The following is a 20,102-nucleotide window of genomic DNA, read 5'->3' as shown; positions in this document are numbered from 1 at the left end:
GTGTCTTAAAGACCCAGAAATAAAATAAACAGTTCACAGGGGAAAAAAATTAATGCAAAATGAGAGACTCTTTCAAGTGGCATTTTCCAGCCCAGTTTTTGCGGTGGGCTTATGTAATCAGACATAATGATCTGCACATGTTTGGTTACACTATTTCAGAAATGATTCCCAGCCCACCAGATGACGTCAGAGGGGCCAACGTTGACCCCCCAGAGTCTGAGTGCCGCTCTCTCCTGTGCTGCCCAATTAGGAAAGAAAGATACCAAATAGCAGAACTGTCAGCCCCACTTCCTGCCCAGTCATGTAGACTTTCTGCAGTTCTCTTTCTGAGTGCGTCCATAGTCTCCTCCCCACACTCTTATACTTTCCTCATGTTCCTCTCTTCCACTTACATACAGAGCAAAACTTTTTCTGGAAAGCCCGATCTTCTAGCTCAAAAAGATCCAGGAAATGGATAAATGCCTATGTGCTTAAACCTCCCCATACAAACACAGAACAACTTAATTCATTTGGGATCCATGTTTGAGAACGTAATTCTCCACCACGGTATCTTGGATTTTTTCTAAGCAGGCGTCTGACAAGTCAGCCATGAATACAGGAATAATAACTAGTATAAGCACAAGAAGGGAAAAATCCCTCTGCTCTGGAAACCCTTTCTAAAAAAGGGACACAGGTGCCCAGAGTATGTTTAACAGGGTCAGCTCTAACCTCCCTCTTTCCATCCCAGAGAGGAACTTGATAAATATTATATAAACTCAGAGGAGATTCTGCCTAAGGAAGGTAGAAAATAAAGAATTCCTAATTGGAAGGGGCCTTAAAAGTCACCAAGACAGTCATCACCTGGTACTTAACTCCCTTCCACAACATCCTTACCAAGTAGTTAGCCAAACAATGTCTGAACGCGCCAATGATGGGGAATTCTTGGCTTCCAGAGGCAAAAGATCCCTTCTTTGGACAACTCTGACTGCATCTTAGAAAGGCCCTTGAGATGCTGAAGTGAAATCTGTTTCCCTGAATCTTCTACTCAGTGATCTATCCTACCTCCCTTTACATCATTCACGATGAATCCAATCTCTCTCACTGATGACAGCGTGTCTCAAACTATTACTTACCAGCCAAACCTTCTCTTTAATGGGCTAAGAATTCCTAATTTTTTCAACCGTTCCTCATCTGATGAAACATCTGGTATCCTCTTGCTTCCTTCCAGTCTGGCCATTGTCATATATGATTTCACCAATGCAGAGTTAAAAAGCTATCACCTTTTTCACTGCAGATACCATTCCTCAATTAGTATAGGCTAGAATTACATCAACACACTATGCCTACCTTTCCTTCCCTCCATCCCCAATTTACTTTAATCCTAACAACAGAAACAACAACAAAAAATCCTCACCATCATCCAATCATAGTTTTCTTAGACAGTTCTGAGCCAATAGTTCTACTGGAGCATCTTATGACCTCTAAAAGCCCAGGAAATCACCTCTGATCTAAAGAACAGCTTCCTTTTCCAGGCTGCCCCCTTGTCCCAGCTTGCTGTCACCGCTGCTGAGATAGCGGACGATTGATCTGAGAAATCAAGTTGGATTGCTGTCCCAAATCTACACTCGATTCTCCTTGTGTCTGTCTGATCGATTTCACTCTGTGCGACATAGCTTGTCGCTATGAATTTTCATGCTAGTCAGGAGCCGCCAGCGCACCCAAGAACAAGTAGAAGATGGTCTGCACCCCTCCCCATCCCTTCAGCATACCCAGCCTCTGTGTTAATTTTTTTTAATCGTCCTTAGATGGGAGAAAGGTTTTTTTTTTTAAGACCACAGACCTGGATGCAATGGATTTCGGCTACTGGTTTTTCTCCCCAGGTTCCCAGGCCCCCGCTGGTGAGGACGTTTCCTACCACTGTTGTACTAGGTGTCACCTGTTTAGCAGCCCCTCTCAGCTGAACGCATGTGGCCGCAGGTGCCATGCAAACACTGATTGTGTGTGACAGCCCTAGACGCCAGCTGCCTGCATGAAGCCTGCCCAATCGCCACTTTTTTTGAGGGTAGAATGCTGCCGACGGCATGACCGATACAGAAACAAGAAATAGGTGACCGTAAAGCTAAGAAGTCCTACTAAGTGGCGTTCTGAGCCCTGTGGCTTTGAACTAATTGATAGTGATAGAATAAAAACAAAGGGTGGCGGGGGGAGCCTTGTTTTCTTACACTGATGCCCTGCGGACTGTACATCTGACTGGCTGCGAGTCCGTCACTGTATCCTCCTGTCTGGCTGATAACATGGCGAAGGGTATCCACCTAAACAGATGAACAACAACAGAGAGGAAATTAGTCAGGGAGATGCAGGGAAAGGGAGGCACATCATCATCACACAGGCTACCATTTGGGCTCGCCAAATTAATGCGATCACTGGAGACATTCTTCCTGGGAAAGGAACCATTAGGAGGAGGCTGGGCCTCCTCTCTATGCCGAATCCACTATCCTTTCTGATTTCAGTAAGGAAGACAGAAAAATGGTCAAAGAAAGCTGGGATTCCCAACACTGAAACTAATTCAACAATGCTGCATGAGACGGCAGGGACTGGGTGATAGAGGGGCTGAGAGTGGGGAGAGTGAAGGGATTTTCCCTGCCCTCCGGATCATCCTATCTAACTTCTTTGCTGGGGATCCTACAAAAGTCAAGGTTCTGTGTAGAGGGGCTTGGCCAGGCCCCTCCCAGAGAGAGCAGTGTGCAACTAATGTTGTCTTTCTGAGGACTTAAATGATGGCCAGCTGTTTAGTCATCTGACCGAAGTCTGACTATATCTCCTCGAACTTGTTTCCAGGCAATGTTTCCTGAGCAGGGCGCTGAATTACCGGCCAGGTGGTCTCTTCCAGGCATGTAAAGCTTCCTGCTCCTCTGGCAGGGTGGGAGCCTGGATGCGCTTGGCTCAGAACTTCCCTAGCGATTCTGACCCAGAGCACAGGACCTCACCCTGTCACATCAGGCTGCGTGCTGACACAGGAGGATGGCTTCTGAGCTCTCGTGAAGGCGAGCTGCCGACTAGGGAGCGCTGAGGGTTTACAACCACACGCTTGATTTTTGTTTCCCAGCATGGACTTATAGACTCATCACCAGAAACCCAAATCCCTTGACCTCAAGGACGACTAAGAAGATGAGTTTAGTCAACCTGGCTGGGTGTTTTCAAAGGTTAAAATGAAAACGTGAGATCCTAAGGTATGTGCCTAGTCATTCATGACCTCTATATTGGGCAGATGTTGAGTGTGGAAAAGCAACAAACAAGAGAGGGACCTGAAAAGTGAACTGATGGACTCAACTCCTCCTCCCTTTCCCTTTCATGAGCAAAGAATACACTGGGTCCACTTGCCTGACGGGCCTTAGTCACCTCACCCCGTGCTTGCCGCTCTCCTGCCCTCCTAGGGTGACTGACAAGCCAGAGCCAGACGCATTCACAAAGTGTGGACGAGATTCCCCACGACAATGGTTGTCTTTGATTCGGTTTGGTTGTTGGTAAGGTTTTGTCTCTACATCTCTCTCTGTCTGTCCGTCTCTCTCTCTCTGGACAGAAGCAGGAGGTGCCAATCCGACTGAGGGCTCTTGGACGCTAAAGCATTCACCTGGCGGCACATTGGCTGGGTCCCTACCTGTGATTGCACGTTGGCTCCAACCTGGGCCCCTTGGTAAGAATCCCCATTGAGTGACTGCACGCTCATGAACAAATCTCCAGAGTTTGACATGTTAAAAGAACTGGAAGAACCTGGAAAGGAAAGAGTGAGGCACCTGAATCACAGAAAGGAAAAGGCTTAACCCCCGCAACTAACAGCCAAGAGGAAGAATGACATGCAAAGCAACCCCCCCCCCAAATAAAAACTAAAATCAAAACAACATCAACAGAGTCTGGTTAGTAGCATGAAGAACAGAGCAAGCAATAAAGGGTGCATATCATTGATGTTATGCGGAGCCCACATCTCACTGCAAGTTGCCCATAGGTCTGCTTCCCCTTAGCAGCTTCAAGCTGAGACAGGAAACATGTATTCTTCTCAACTTGCTCTGCTTGAGTTGAAGACAGTCTCCAGACCCAGGGTCTCTCTCTCTTGTCTCTAAAATTCTAGGATTGGCTGGGGGACTGTGGGCTGGAGACTACAGGCTGGTCAGTGGTACTTCTGCCACCACGATGGAGCACGTGAGCTATCAGCTGGATTCTAAATAAACTAATGCTACACCCATCTACTCTCACATGGGTAGCAGCACCTGGGAGGGGAGGGCATGAAGGTAACGCTGCACAGTAGGGCTGGCCCTGTGATATGAGTCACCAACATTCCTGATTTCTAGAAAGAAGGTGATGTTCCCTGCTGGGTGGCAAACAGTCCAAGAGGATCATGAGGACTGCAAAAATCAGTGAGAATAATATGCTCTTCTCTGCCACCTGCCATTTTGGAGGAAGATGAGACAGAAAATGGACCAGGAATTCTCAAGCATGCATGAAATATGAAATGATAGTAATAATAATAAAGTGAGTCTTCAGAAGAGCAGTTAACTATCTGCTTTCACCTCCTAGAGTTGAAACTTTCTCCCAGACTTAGCCTGTAGGCACCACCCGGGTTCCACTGGTTCTACTGTGGTAAACCTAGTCCCCCCCTCAACCTAAACACAAGGCCGTGGAAGAGCTTAATATTATTCTGAAGCCATCGTGCAGCTCAGTGCATTAGGAAAGAAAGCTCAACGTGCAAGGTTTGGTTAAAACATGACGTTAGCCTGGAAAAGGAGAGACCTCAGGGACCCAGGTCAGTTCCACTCTATTGTTTCCGTCCCTATATTGCTCAAATTGCACTCCTGCCCTTGAATTCTGAGACAGCCATCATCCGTGTGGAATCGCCCAACAATGATTCATGCCCCAGCTCTGACTCTCTTTTATCCCAAAATAGGGATTTGTGCCATCCTAGAGAGCCGTCTCGCCTCACATGAAGAGCTGCAGCTAAGCTGAACAGAAGGTTTTTTTGTTCCATGGCAGGACCACTTAACTAGCAATGACTTCTAAACTCTGCCACTCTCCTCAACTATTCATGCTATCCTCATCCTTCAAAGGCAAGAGCCATTTAGAGGAACCAAATGATTTACTTGAAGACAATTGACTTGGGGACAACCTCAAGTTAAGGAACATCTCCATCCTGCTTTGTTCTTTGGGGTGTCCGTCCATATGCAAGGAGCCAGCTGAGTATTTTGCTACACAGACGGATCCTCCACTCTTAACTCCCTTCTCATGGGAAAAAGGGACTGCTTTCTCTGGGGGGCGGGGGACAACTCAAGCACCATCCAAAGAACTATGACGTCCTGATTAACTCTGAAACATGTCCTATGTATGTCATTTGGTACACGTTTCTCGGTTTAGCTTATCTGAAAGGAATTAGAAAAGTTGGATCTTAGGCAAAATAGGTACAAGATTTGACCAGGTGTGGCTTACACCCAATCAGTGGGCAGAGGCTTTGGCCTGGACCCTCCTTCCATTAACGTGCTGCAAATCTTTCAAACAGTCCCCCCCACAACGTGTGGGTGAAGCAGTGGGTAGCACAGATCACATTCGTATGTTAAGATATATAAGACCCAGGCATCTATGTCCTAGTTACATCCCTCTCAAGTCTTTCTTTCAACCACAGCGATATAACCTAAATATTAAAAGCCATTTTATAATAAGTATTACAACACATGCTCACAGGTAGATGTCATCAGAACCAAGAACCAGCAGCCCTAAGAACCCAAATTATAATTGTTTATATGATATCAGAATTTTTTTTCCCCCGAGAGTATTCAGTTTGAAGCCCAGGTATCTTATTTCTCTCCCAACCAAATACCATGTAATAAACATACACTCTACATGCTTGGTTGATGGTTTATTGGAAATTAGCACACAGACTGAGAAATGGGAGAAACTTCCAGAGGGCTACCCTGATGACAAGGGACATGGCACCCATGGAACCATGAAGCCACGGAATGTGCCACTTACAAGATACACACTGCAATTGACACAGATGATTTAAAAAATATATGTGCATAGATAAATTGTAAATATGTCTGGCTGCCTAATGTACATAGAGATAAATATGCACATATCAATGTACTTCGTGTACAAATGCATTTGAATCAGAGCAGTAATTGCAGAAGGAGTCCCTGTGCTTTTGGCCATGCTGTTTCAGCATTTCATTGTCTCTGTACACCCACGTACAACACCGCCATGGCTTCTGCTTCTCTGATAAGTAACTAGAGGCAGTGATTTCACTGAGGAAAGAGACCAGGTGTCACGAATACCGCAATAAGGCAGACACGTCCACACAAACATCTAAGTAATGAGGGGGAGACTCATTCTTCATCTGGCACTGGAAGTTGGAACGAACTTATCCTGGATTGGATAACCTCCTGGGAAGGATGTGATTCATAGACAAATAGCATGTGGGCTCTCTCGGAGGTGCTGTGGAATTCTCAAGGAACTAAAACAGAATTACCTGGTTTGCTGAGAAGGTCAGTCTGGAACCTTACCTGCAGGTGGCTATAAAGTGATGGCAATGACTAGAAGCACATTTTAAGACGTGCTTGCCAGTTAAAAGGTTCTGAATTTGGCTTGGAAAGGGAGGCAAGTAGCTCGTTGAAGCCATAATCCAGACAGCTGGGGCACGTACAAAGCTAAACTTGCACTCAACTAGACAGAGAAGTGATAGATCACCTACAGATTCTGATGCATTTGCTCATGCAAACACGATGTGGAGATGTGCTAACAGCCATTTTCATAAAAGACAATTTCCTGAACACTCTGTTTCTACTCTAAAGAGTCTCCAAGAGAATTACATTTGCTCAGGGGGAAAAAAAAAAACACCGAAACTCAGTTAACTTCAAAATCCAAAACATGGAATACTAATGATAATATCTCAATCTGGAGCGGGGTTTCTTGACTTTGGCACTATTCACATTTTGGGCCAGATAATTCTTTGTTGTGGAGGAATATCTTATGTATTGTAGGACGGTCAAACACATCCCTGGTCTCCTTAACTTCAAAATCCAACAAATAGAATACTAATGATAATAGCTCAATCTAGAGTGGGGTTTCTTGACCTTGGCACTATTCACATTTTGGGCCAGATAATTCTTTGTTATGGAGGAATATCTTACGTATTGTAGGATGGTCAAACACATCCCTGGTCTCCATCTCATAGATGCCAGGAACATCCATCCCCCTACAACTGTGACAGCCAAAAATGGCAACTTTACTGACATTGAGAACCCACGACCTAGAACAGGAATGAATTTACTTTTTCTTCCTAAGGAACTTGAGGTGTTTTAAAAGTATTAGCTCATTATAACTCACAGCATTTTTAGGAAACAGATGGATGGCAAGTATTACCTTAATTTCTGCAATCTAGAAGTCTAGGTAGGCTTCACACAGATTAGGTGGCCAGTTTGATCATACTGGACTCTGTTGGCCTCCTATACCATTTGGAGGCTCAAAGATAGAGTCTCTTTGCTGGATGTAAGCTTAATTATATTATGCTCACTTCTCTGTTTTTCAAGACTTTTCTCTCCAAATTAAAATAAAACCATTATTACTTTCTACTCAGGGCAAAGTACAAGAGGGAAAGGTTATCTGGTTCAATGGGAAACCAGATAACCTTCAGCAGGTGTGCATGTCCAGGTTCTAGAGTTCCAATTCCAGGAGGCCGTGTTTTCATTTTCCACAAGGGAAGAAACATAGGAAGAACGAACACAGCCGAAAACATCAAGGGGATAAATTCTTTCACTGGTTTTAAAAAACAAAACCATGAGTGTTCCGATGGCTTTACTAGAAGTGTCAGTCAACTTCTCTGGATGTGTTACCTCCTCTCTAACCATGTGTACTATACATAAACTTCTCTTAGGAAGCCAGTGTCCAGGGCCTTAATATGATAACCTTCCACCAACCCAGAAAAACACCAAACTTCCTATGAGGGGCATAATAAGAAAATGTTAAAGGGCTTGCTGCTAACTAATGTCATGGCTGAATCTACTGTTGTCCTTGACACACACAAACACATACAACTAAGCAAAAGAATTCAAATCTGTGGGTTCTGAGCCTCAAAAAACGGGGATTGCTTAGCTAATCACAGATCCTGCTAAGATATCAAGGCTGATGCTATGCCACAGAAAATATCTGTAACGCATAAGCCAATTTCTTTCTTCTTGGATATTAAAATGTTCTCCAACCTTCCAAAATAGATAATCCAACCTTCTTAAAAGGGCCTTATTTTTCTGAGATATTGACTCTTGCTTTCATAATCTCATCAAAAATAGGAAATTGAGAAGGTATCACTTTAGGTCACTCCAAAAGAATGATGGACCCAGGGTTATTAACCATTGCTTCAGTTGGTCCCCATTTTTGTTTCTTTTTTTTCAAAACTTAATTTTCTTGTCTTCTCTCTATGTTTCCTCCTTGCTCCATCCATTTTGCCCAACTCCGCTGGTATAAAATATGAAGCATTCCAAGTATCTCGAAATACTTGTTCATTCCTCACAGGCTCCAGCCCTACGTGATTTTTATGAATTATGCTTAAGGAAATAGGAGGCCAGGCATACATCAACAAAGAGGAATATTTAGAAGAGGCCTAAATAAAGATTCTGAAGTACTGCTCTCCACACAAAAGCCTCCACACAAAAGATATTTTGCAAGATTTACTTGCAAAATATCTTCCTTGCAGTAGAAATGAGTATTTATATTTAGTAAAGCTTCTGGAAAAAACTCCTGCTTCTATACTGAGGATATAAAAAGTTCCCAGGTTCCAGAACTCTAAACTCAACTAAAATATATTTTCACTTCCTAACCTCTTATTTAAAACTTGCTAGTTCAATTATTATTTACCCTTCGGAATTATCAAAGAGCTGGTATACAACATTATAAACACCCTATGTGCAAAGCTGAAACATTTGAAAGTTCTCCCTCTATCTGTGTAGCGATTTGGGTTGTGTTAAGAGCAAAGAAAAGATAGAAAAACCCATTTATAACTTCTCCTGTTAAACCATTTATCTTTTAAAATTCCACGCTATTGCACATATACAATAGTATTTTCTTTTGTCTCTATTTTAGAAAAAGCACTACAAAGGGGTTCCTCTGCATATTATTTCTAACAACTTAGGCACCACTGGAAAGCTTAGCTCAAATTTTCCATAATAATTTACTCTGCGCTCAGAATAGTCACATGAAGTTTAAGCCACCAGAAAAATTCCTTAGAAAACTGTAATCACATACTGATATTCCAAGAGAGCCAAAATAATTCTTAAACGCAGACGAGGGGGTTAAAACGCTCACTTTTCTCTTTTCAAGTACTTTAGGAAAGAAGAAAAAGGGATTTAGTAATGAAGGGAGTCCACGGGGCCCTTCTAAAGACTGTTCATAAATCATGCTAAGCCATCTGCGATGCAGATATATCAGGGACAGGAAAAAGTCATTTTGATATCTGTTTTACATTATGATAACCTTTGCAAGAGTATCGAATGTGTTTTTGCTAATGTTGACAGAATTGTACTTCTTCCAAAGAGACAAGTGAAAATGTCTGCCTAGCAGTACAATTCAACTAGCGTTGCTGGGTCTGAAATGCTTAATAATTGACCAGATGGGGATGAAGGAAACTCTCTGGTTATTGAACCTGTTAGCCTTGATCCTTTGTCAATCATACCATGATGAGAAGAGAAGGAAACACACACACACACACACACACACACACACACACACACACACACACACAAAACCTCAAAAAGCAAATATGCTCTCCATGGTTACCTAATCTGGAGTGCTGGGAAAAATGAAACTGGATTGAATTCTACATTGTCTTACCATATCCATGTTTACAAAGCCCAGGCCACTCTTCATGCATGATTCCATTTAAACAAAAGAAAGCTGTGATGGTACAGCCCAGTGACTTGGAGAACTTTATGATAACAAATTAGAAGCATCTAGAAGCTCACAGAAGACACTAGTGTGTGGAGCCTTACATGCCTCCAATAACAATCTACCACAGGGTAGAAAGAGGACTTATTTTAGTGGGCAAACAGGCGGGGAGGTCAAAGACACCACATACCCCCAAATGTTAGAAATTAGATTTAAAAGTCATATTATGATCTAACATATTTAATTTGTGACCCTTTAAAGTTGGGGCATCAATTTTCTTAGATATGTACCCCACAGCCAAAATCAATGCATCTGGTTCATTATGGGGAGAAATATCTTAATCTAACTTATTTAATAAAGCCTTATTTAATAAATAAATACTTATTTAATAAGAAATATTTCTGGTTTTCCCTTTAAAAAAAAAAGCACCAACATGCATGCCTTCCATAGCATACAAACACCAAGGTTACATTTTTTATGCATTACTGATTATTCTTTTCACATGTGGAAATTAAGAACTGGTGGTACAAGGCACACCCCCAAAATATATTACGTTAGCCTAACTCTGAAATTAGTGATACAACGCACATTTACTAAAATAAAACCAGGAGTACAGCACGTGACTGATACTGTAACAGAAAAACTGGAATCTGAAATCATTTGAATTAATGACTGGCAATTTTCTTTGTAGTTTACATAAAGAAAACCAACACAATAAAACAGTAAAGAACGATAACTATAAAAAATGGATAGCAATCACCATAGTTGGCTTTGCAGACCAGAACATTTTAATAAGATATTTAAAGAAGAGTGAATATTCCTTCAAAGAATGCATGCTAGTAGATGACCCAGACATCATGTGATAGGAACAGCAAAATAGATAAGGACAACAACTTTATATGAGACAGACTAAATGCCTGAACCCCAAGGGACTATCTCAAAATATTAAGTCGAGCTTACTTATTAGAATCTCTGAAAGGAGAATTTAGTGGTCTCCTCATCAAAACCAACCAATTTACCTCTGTCCGACTTAAAGAGACACATTAGTGCAAACCCTCAGACACGTCCATCTTATAAACAGCAAAACACATTGCTTTTTGGAAATGAAAAGAAAAACCCAAAGTCGCATCAACAGTAAAAAAGACAATCAAATACATAAATCAACCCATCCATAGCCTAAAGAATTAAAAGAAAACCCCAGTGTAGGAAAAGCACATATAAAAATGGAGAACATTTCCCCCAATTCAAAGAAAAAACTAACCAGCTGAATTGGGAGTTGACGGTGAGTTAGCTTGGCTTCCATGGGCTGACACGTTGGTAGCAGTGACAGCTGTTTTGGCAGCATAAATATTGGCTTCCTCTTGAAATTTACCTATGTTCTTCTTGTACCGGATTCGTTTATTTCCAAACCAGTTTGATACCTAGAGAGGTTTAAAAGAAGACGAGAAAGTTACCAGTTCATCCCGCACAAATATCACAGAGGAAAAGGAAGAGCTTATGAGAGGGTTGAAGAGGTAGGCTAATTGGTCTCATCCTAGCTCTGATTCTGCAACATCAATTAAAAGATCTGAAGGAAGGGCTTGGAGAGGAGCAACTACATAAAATGAGATTCTCTTGCTTAATATAACACAATCTAGCAAAACCACTGTGACAAAGATTTTTCTAGGGAGGAGCTGCTCATTTAACTAGGACCCTTGTAGTTTAGGGCAAACATTTTAAATCTGCTTACCTCTTAAGTATAGGACACTAAAATAAACCTAGCATTTCAGGAGAAATGCCTGTTACTTACCAATGCTAAAGCTGACTTTGGGCAATCAAATTATACAGATCTTTAAATATTCAAAGAAATCTATATCAACATATGGGTGCTTTCATGGATGGATTAATTTCACATTTTTATTAGTTAAATAACTTTAATATGGACTAGATTCTTAGCTGCATTGTACTACTGACCTTAGGATCAATATAATTCAATCCAATAAATTTCACTAAGTATTTTGTGCAAAGCTTGGTGTTATCTATATGAGGAAAAACTGAAGCCTAGCACTGATTACTCCTTTGAATTCCAGGCTTTAAATGTTAACAATAATACACAAAATAAATGTAATTTACTTTCATTTGTTAACCTATTTCCTTCATGTGGCTCACAGCGGCTGTCCTGGCTTGATTCTATGCCCGTTCTCTTTACACCAAGACCTCTGCCAGACACAAGTGGAGACACAGTGAAATTCAAGTTTTACTCCCATAATCCTGCCTTAGGAAGCAGAGTTTTATACCCCATATTTCAGATGTGATTTCAAACTAAAATATTGTGGGTTTATACAATTACAAAACAAACCATGAATTTGGTGAGAGAAGGAGAAGTTGGTAACACATGTACCATAGCTTACATGTAATTTAATTTACCCCAACAATGGCAGATAAAGAAAATTCTTGCAAAACTACACTTATTTTTAAAGTGGATTAGCTAAATTTAAAAATCTTATAAGGCTATCCCTCATAGACCCATACAGCTCATACTGAAGCAGAAATGCCAAGCCTCTGTAATAAAAATCAAAACATAGCATTGCAATATTAGTAAACAAGAGAGAAACTCAAGAGAAAATGCTTTATTTATTGTAAATGCTGGTGCCTACAGAAAGAGAGTTAAACTGGAAGAGGAAGGGCATTTCTGGGTCCATTCAGGGGCCACTGCCTATCTAATTTCACTCCCAAACTCATGCTTTTCTTGCTGTAACTTTCACTATTCATAGGAATCAATCATCGTTGTGGTTGGGTTTTGACATCTAAGTGGAACAGAGAGAGAGGAAAAGAGGCAGGGAGATTTTTTCTGAGGTAACTGGATGAGCTGGAAGAAAGGGGGAAAGATGAAGGAAGTTTGGAACGACTTTTGAGGAGGAAAGAAAATGCCTGTGCTCTAATAAATTGGCTACATGAGAGAAGGTGAGAAGGAAGAGGGTGGAGAAGGGACCGGTCCTGGGATGATTCCTTTCTACAGGAGAATAGATGCTCATGCAGGGAAGATGCTGGGTCAGTTCAGGCATTTCCTGCATCGTCCACTAGGGGGATGTCATATGCCCTGAACAATGTATAGAATCGGTGTTTTCATTAATTAACCCACTGTTCAACAATCATTGACAAGGTCTACTATGTGCTAGGCACTAGGGATACAGAGATGACTGACTTACTCCGAGACAGATAATGCAGAAGGAATCACTGATTCTCCGGGGAAAGTTTGGTTCACATTTTGGACATTAAGTTTGAAGAGCCCGTGGGCAGAGCCATGGTGAAGTCCAGTGGGAAGTAAGATATATGAGTTTGGCATTCCAGGAGAGAAGTCTCATGGGGATATTTAAAGAGAAGTATATTTGCAGCTGTGAGCACGGAGGGGGCCACTCCAATTCACTGTGTAGAACAGCACTTTTCAAAGTCAAGTGTGCATGGAGGGCTTATGAAGACAGATCCCTAGCCTCCTCTCCTTTCCACCAGAGATTCTGATTCAGGACTGGGGTGAGACCCAAGAAATTTTTTTTAAATTGAAGTATAGTTGATTTACAACATCGTGTTAGGTTTAGGTGTACAGCACAGTGATTCAGTTACATACATATATATATATATATATATATATATATACACACACACACACACACACACACACACACACACACAAATATATACGTATATTCTTTTTCAGATTTATTTTTCTCTTATAGGTTATTACAAAATATTGAGTATAGTTCCCTGTGCTATACAGTAAGACCCAAGAGTTTACATTTCTAACAAGCGCCCAGCTGATGCTGCCTTCTGTAGATCACACTCTAAGCAGCACTCCAAGCATTAGAATAGAGGAAGGGATCAAAGGAGAGGATGGTCAATAGATGGGTTTCTGTGTCTGAGCATATTTTTGTTTGGGAATCACAGGAGGACTCACTAGTAAGTGGATTTTAAAAGAATATGTGTCTTAAAAAATAATTAAGGACCATGGGCTAGGACATGATGAGATGGGGGTTAATGAAAGAACAATACTTTTAGGATAGGTAGAGACGGCAGATCCTCTAAGAAGACTGAGCAGGAGTGGCCCAAGAGGAAGGAGAAAACTCCAGAGAGAACAATGTCAAGAAAGCCAAAGTAGGAGAATTTCAAGATGGAGGGTGATTATTAACAACAACAAAAAAAAACACCCCAAAACAGGGCTTCCCTGGTGGCACAGGGACACCTGCCAATGCAGGGGACACGGGTTCGAACCCTCATCCAGGACGATCCCACATGCTGCGGAGCAACTAAGCCCGTGAGCCACAACTACTGAGCCTGTGCTCTAGAGCCCGCGAGCCACAACTACTGAAGCCCACGTGCCTAGAGCCAGTGCTCCGCAACAAGAGAAGCCACCACAATGAGAAGCCCACGCACCGCAACAAGGAGTAGCCCCCGCTCGCCGCAACTAGAGGAAGCCTGTGCCCAGCAACAAAGACCCAACTCAGCCAAAAATAAATAAATTTAGTTTTAAAAAAACCCAAAGCGACAAACAAAAAACAAGAAAGATACAGTCAAAGGCATCTCCTAGATCTGAGAACTAGAGATAGAGGGAGATTTAATATATCATGTGGTCCAACCAACCATGACTGGAGATGGGGCAACGAAGACCCAAATAGAAAGAGCGAGTTCCTAAAATCCCACGGTTGACTCAGCATGAACACGCTCCTAGCAAACGCTCGTTCTAGGATATCATGTTGTCTCCCACTGGAACTTGTGTGGCCATGGTAGAACAGTCTGGTTATTGTTGGGAGGAAGTGATGTGATGGGGAAGGAAGAATGGTATCGCCCTGGGATGGATAGGGGAAAGAGAAAGGTGATACAATATATGTAAATCATCATTTTAATGGACACACTATTTGCACCCTGGATTTCCATAATGAAGGATGTGAAGGTTGCTGGAATAGGCCAAGATTCCATTTTTTATTCACACACAATACAGACTAGATCCTGAAGAGTTCATTCTATTTTCAATAGGGATTTGGAATTCCAAATCCCAGAATTTGAATTCAAACAATATAGTGATTTTCAACTTTAGCAGCAGAAGATTCCATGACCGAAATTCACTGTTTGTGGGTTAGTGGTATGGTTTATACCTGGAAACATGCAGCAAGCACCACAAAACATCGGTTCACTTTACTTGTGGACAATGAGTCTAGATTTGGACAAGAATGCTTAGAAACCTAGATAACAATCAGGCCACCTGAATTAGACCACCGATGTTCTGCTCTCCCAGGGTTGCCAAGACTGGAAACGACCTTCTGCTGGGTCCAAGTACCTGAGGAAGGTCCAGGTTAAAAAGGAGACGATTCTTTCTGCCTTGTCTGAAAGGAGGTTTCCAAGGCTGCTGCAAAAATCACACATAGAGTGCTGGGGAGAGCCCGGCAATCTCTTCATTGCAGATCCCCTGTGTGGAGTTCTTTATTTTGACTAGACCTAATTCTGCTTAGCTAAACACAGGTTGATGGGATCAGCACCCGGCGGGGAGTAGCAGAAGCCAGGATTCAGCTCAAGGAAGTACAGATGCTCAGTTTATACAAAACAGCATCTACTTCATTTACAAAATGTTAAGTGAAGTTTTTCACTAAAGTAGGCCTCTTCTCCCCAACTTCCCCCTCCCCCTTGCCCTTTTTGGAAACACTAGTACATTTGATTCTCTTGCACGTGACATAATTCTGAGGAAAGCTTTCTCTGAGAGGTTTCTTGACTATCCCTACTGGTCTCAACTAGAGACTGGTGGTGGTATTTGAGGTTCAGACAGAGTAAGAAGTTTGGATGGATCCTTTGTGTAGACAAAATGTAGACACGTATAAAACTTGCTGACCTTTCTACTTCATATTAATGCTGAACACTCCAGGTCCATAAAAATTTTATGTCACGTACCTTTCCACGTCAACAGGCACCTGTTACGGTTATTGCTCTTTGGGGGAAGGGGGCACTAAGTGACATTTTGTGCAATCATTCCAATGCAAGCATAGTGACACGTTAAAATTCCTACACTCCATCAGTTACAGAGTGAGGACATCAAGAGAGGACATTTGAGTCCCTTTCATTTAAAAGTTCCATTCACTGACTCTTAAAGTTCCTGGGTTGGGCAAAAAAATGGGCCAAGGAATTGAGCATGCTTGAGAAAATAACACGAGAAATTCAGATGGCTTTCCAAGTACATGTAGAATTCTTCACCCATTTGAAGCAACGGAGAGCTCAGAGGGAAGAACCCTGTCCCTGTTTTTACACTGTACTTAGTCTTCTCCTACTTCTGCTGGTTCCTCTCAAGTTTTTCCAGGTACTGCCTTGGAAACTCTCTTATGCACATTATGTGTTGACCTTGCCATTTTAAGGCTTAAGTTGATGGAACTTACAAGGCATGAAAGTTCAGGAAAGCAAGACCTCCAAGACTCTGCACTGTGACTCCACCAGGGCCAGGCTATGGGCTGAGCCCTTTGAGGGCTTCTTACCTGGGACACTGTGATGCCACACTTCTTGGCTAACTCCTCTTTGGCTTCCTCACTGGGGTAGGGGTTGCTGAGATGGGAATAGAAATATTCATTCAGGATTTCCGTCGCTTGCTTGTTGAAATTCCGTCTCTTCCGCCTTCATAAAGAGAAAGGAAACAACAACGACAACGGAAAAAAAAAAGTTCACACCAAATACATATAAAAAGGGAGAGGAGAGGATCTACGTCTGGGAGAAGACCCTTTTTTGAGTGAAAAGTGAACAAGAGGAGATTTGAGCAAAGGGGTTGGATGCTGAAAGCAGTGCTGAAAGCGTCCTTTAAATACTTCATTGTGTACTGTTGGGACACTAAGCAGAAGAACAATCACATGTATTATACAAATATTTATACAGAGCGGTGAGGGGCATGAAGTTTCAAAATTCCACCATGTTGGTTTTGAACCCTGGACCAGCTGAGTACCAGCTGGGTGATTTGGGGTGCCTCTTCAAACTTCAGCTTCTTCAAATGACAGTCAAAAGGGTCAAACTGACCTCACGGGGTGACAGGGAGAAATCAGGTCATACACAGAGAGGACTCAGCACAGTGCCTGGTACATGACAAATACTAGGACTTACTGGGGATTCTTCCTACCAGGTTCCAGGCCTTGGGCCATACGCCCTCAGAGCCATCAATTCAAATTATTCACTTTTCACAACTAGTGAGGTAGCTATGGTTATTCCCATTTACCAATGAAGAACTGAGTTCAAAGGTCACTCAACTAGTAGGTTATAGGGCCAAAGTATCAATTCAGGTCTGCCTGACGACAAAACCCAGCCTCTTTTTTGTATACAGATTGCCTCCTGGCAATTACACAGACACTCTGTAGCCATAAGTTAAAAATAAGTTGTCTGGACTTCCCTGGTGGCACAGTGGTTAAGACTCCATGCTCCCAATGCAGGGGGCCCGTGTTTGATCCCTGGTCAGGGAATTAGATCCCACACGCATGCTGCAACTAAGGAGCCCATGTGCCGCAACAAAGGATCCTGTGAGCCACAACTAAGGAGCCCACCTGCTGCAACTAAGGAGACTGCCTGCCTCAACTAAGACCCATAGCAACCAAATTAATAAATAAATATTTTTTTAAAAGTTATTTTCTCTCTGTTCTATCCCCATATAGGTGCATGCAACATTTTTAAAAGGCATGGGGAAGGGGGGCGAGAAAGGATGGAAATTAACCCCCTGACTACTTGACCTCCCTTGAAAGGAGAAAAGCAGCACTTTCTAAGCAGGAACAGCTGCTAAATGGTAAAACATAAGCCCACAGAAATCTTTTTAATATATAGGTTGCTAAAATGAAGAAAACCACTTTTTGAATAAAAGCGTTTTTCTTCTTAAAAGAAAAAGTGCTAATTGAACTAATTTAAAGTGAGAATCACTTTGTTGCCTCCTCCCTGCTAAGGCCTGAGGATAGCTGGGGTTTGCTTAGGGATGCCTGGCTCCTTGCAGATGCTGGCTGGCCCTCCTTGAGGGGGTGGGGTCTCTATCTTTAAATTAGCTCCATTAGCACTTCTGCCTTTCTAGCTTTTATCAAAGGCTTTTCCTTATGGGGAAGAAAAATTTCCAGAACATCCCTGGTTATGCCAGGATATTGAATTTTCTGATTTAAGCCAACAGAAAGCACCAATCGCCTTGCTAGACAGGAAATTCAGCTAATATTGTATTTTCCGGGTCCCACTTGGATTAATTAACATAATAAAGTGCCTGATTTTACCGGATGAACACCATCTGTCCATAGGTATTAACCACATCTGCCCAGATTATGCCAAGCCCAAGTCACCCTCCCAAATCATGCTGAGTTTCTGGGTCACCCAGCATCAGAAATTGGGCAGATTGGATTAAAAGGCCCAACTAAAAAGGAGGCGTGTATTAAGAGCTCTTGCATGATGGGAATTTGAGGATGGTAGCCAAGTGGCTAACCCGGTCTCCAAGCTAGTCTTTGGATAACCTCTGGCTTCCTCTTGGCCTAAAGAAAACAGTTGTTTTAGGCCTGGGGAAGTGGCCCCTGAAGGCTCCCCTAATTGGGAGTTGTTTGCATTAGCATTACAGTGTATTTCTTGGGACTCTTCCAACTGAGCTCATAGGAAGCCTCTCTGGAATGAGCTGGGGTGCAGGGATGGTGCAGACAAGCTGTTCCCGGCTCTCTCCTCCTGGTGATGTGCAATCTTCCTTTAGGTGGTCTCATCTACTCAGATGAATGCACTTAGCACCTTGTGCAGTGGCTGTCTCAATCTAGGGCCTTTGAAGCCCCAGAAGTAGGATTTTGCAGAATTTCAAGAAACTCAGTAAAAATAATATAATTCTGACGATAAGGTTATTTGAACAAAGACACCTGGTTTCTTTGCTTTGGCTGGAAGCGTTTTCAGCTCGGTGAGTTAACATGTGTTATTTCAAGCCAACCAAAAGCTCTGATCATCAGTTATCCAGGTAAACTTAAGAGATGTGGAAGTTGATTAAATTTTAGGGATGGAACCTTTCAAATCACAGTGACTCAAGAGGGTGGAGTGTAGGCGCTGTGCACATACGTTGCTAACCACCAAATGTGTTATCTCTGACCAAATGCCTCTCCTAAAAGCCAACACCCCATTTACTACTGCATACCCCAGACACTTCCAACAAACTCTGTGTTGCTAAGACTAGTATCACATTTCACCCAAACCAGCTCCATTTTCTTTTCTTTCCATATTATATAATGACATCACCATCGATACAGAGTTCATTGTATTTGCTAATCTGTTCGTCCCTTCATTCGTTTGTTTATTCCCTCAAATATTTGAGTACCTAGCATGCGCCAGCATCTGGGAGCGATTCTCAGTTCTTCTTGTTCTCTTACTGGATAAACACTCTCTGGCCATAGGTGTTAACCACATCTGTCCAGATTATGCCAAGCCTAAGCCACTTTCCCAAATCATGCTGAGTTTCTGGGTCACCCAGCATCAGAAATTGGGCAGATTGGATTAAAAAGCCCCACTAAAAAGGAGGCGTGTATTAAGAGCTCTTGCATGATGGGAATTTGAGGAAGGTAGGCCCCAGAGCAAGTCTTCCCAGTTCTATTTTTCAAATCTATCCCTTTTGTTCCATCCTTAGTGTCACTGTTGTTTTTGAAATGGGTTTAGAGGAACCACAGTCTGTCATATAATGGTCTTAGTAGTGTTGTCCAACAGCACTTTCTGCAATGAGGAAAATAAATGTTCTCTGTTCTCCAATATAGCAGCCATCAGCTGCATGTGGCTATCGAGTGGCTGAAATAGGGCTCGTATAACTGGAGTGCTAAAGTTTTAAATTTTATTTACTTTAATTTTAATTAATTTAAATTTAAAATCAAGAAGCCACAGACTAGACAGTGCAACTCCATACTGATGCTTTCCCTAAATCATGGCCAAGCAACCCTCCTAGAAGGAGAGCATGGACTCACAGCCCTGGTGCACACCATCAAAAGCACGAAATGGCTCCAAAACCTCCTGCTGTAGTCTATTCCATCACATACCAATGTTTATCTTAAAATAAGAATATTTTCCTCCAAATATCTGAGTAAAATGGGGAAGGTTTTTCATACTTATTCTGTATTTCCCCAGTTTGAGAAGCACACACCTCAACAGTGGTCTCCTACCGTTTCTTTGAATTCAGCTCATCTTCAAGAAAATCACTAGAGGAATTCCTCCAAACCATGGATCTGATCATG

At 42.2% G+C, this 20,102-nt stretch overlaps 1 protein-coding gene across 2 annotated transcripts in view; it reads right to left on the bottom strand.

Annotated features, from left to right (window-relative positions):
- The window catches only part of PBX1 (PBX homeobox 1), a 282,732-nt gene that overhangs the window by 26,000 nt on the left and 236,630 nt on the right, over nucleotides 1-20,102 (bottom strand). The window contains exons 6-9 of one of the 2 annotated variants that reach the window (XM_060033399.1): nucleotides 16,386-16,521; nucleotides 11,159-11,318; nucleotides 3,638-3,750; nucleotides 2,202-2,291 (exon numbers count right to left, since the gene is read on the bottom strand). In XM_060033399.1, the coding sequence (XP_059889382.1) occupies nucleotides 2,202-2,291; nucleotides 3,638-3,750; nucleotides 11,159-11,318; nucleotides 16,386-16,521 (499 nt within the window). The remainder of the gene's footprint in view (nucleotides 1-2,201; nucleotides 2,292-3,637; nucleotides 3,751-11,158; nucleotides 11,319-16,385; nucleotides 16,522-20,102) is intronic. The other variant, XM_060033408.1, reaches the window with a different exon arrangement.

Source organism: Delphinus delphis, chromosome 1 (genome assembly GCF_949987515.2).
Source record: "Delphinus delphis chromosome 1, mDelDel1.2, whole genome shotgun sequence".
NCBI lineage: Eukaryota > Metazoa > Chordata > Mammalia > Artiodactyla > Delphinidae > Delphinus > Delphinus delphis.
This window is presented reverse-complemented; position numbering and strand designations above follow the sequence as displayed.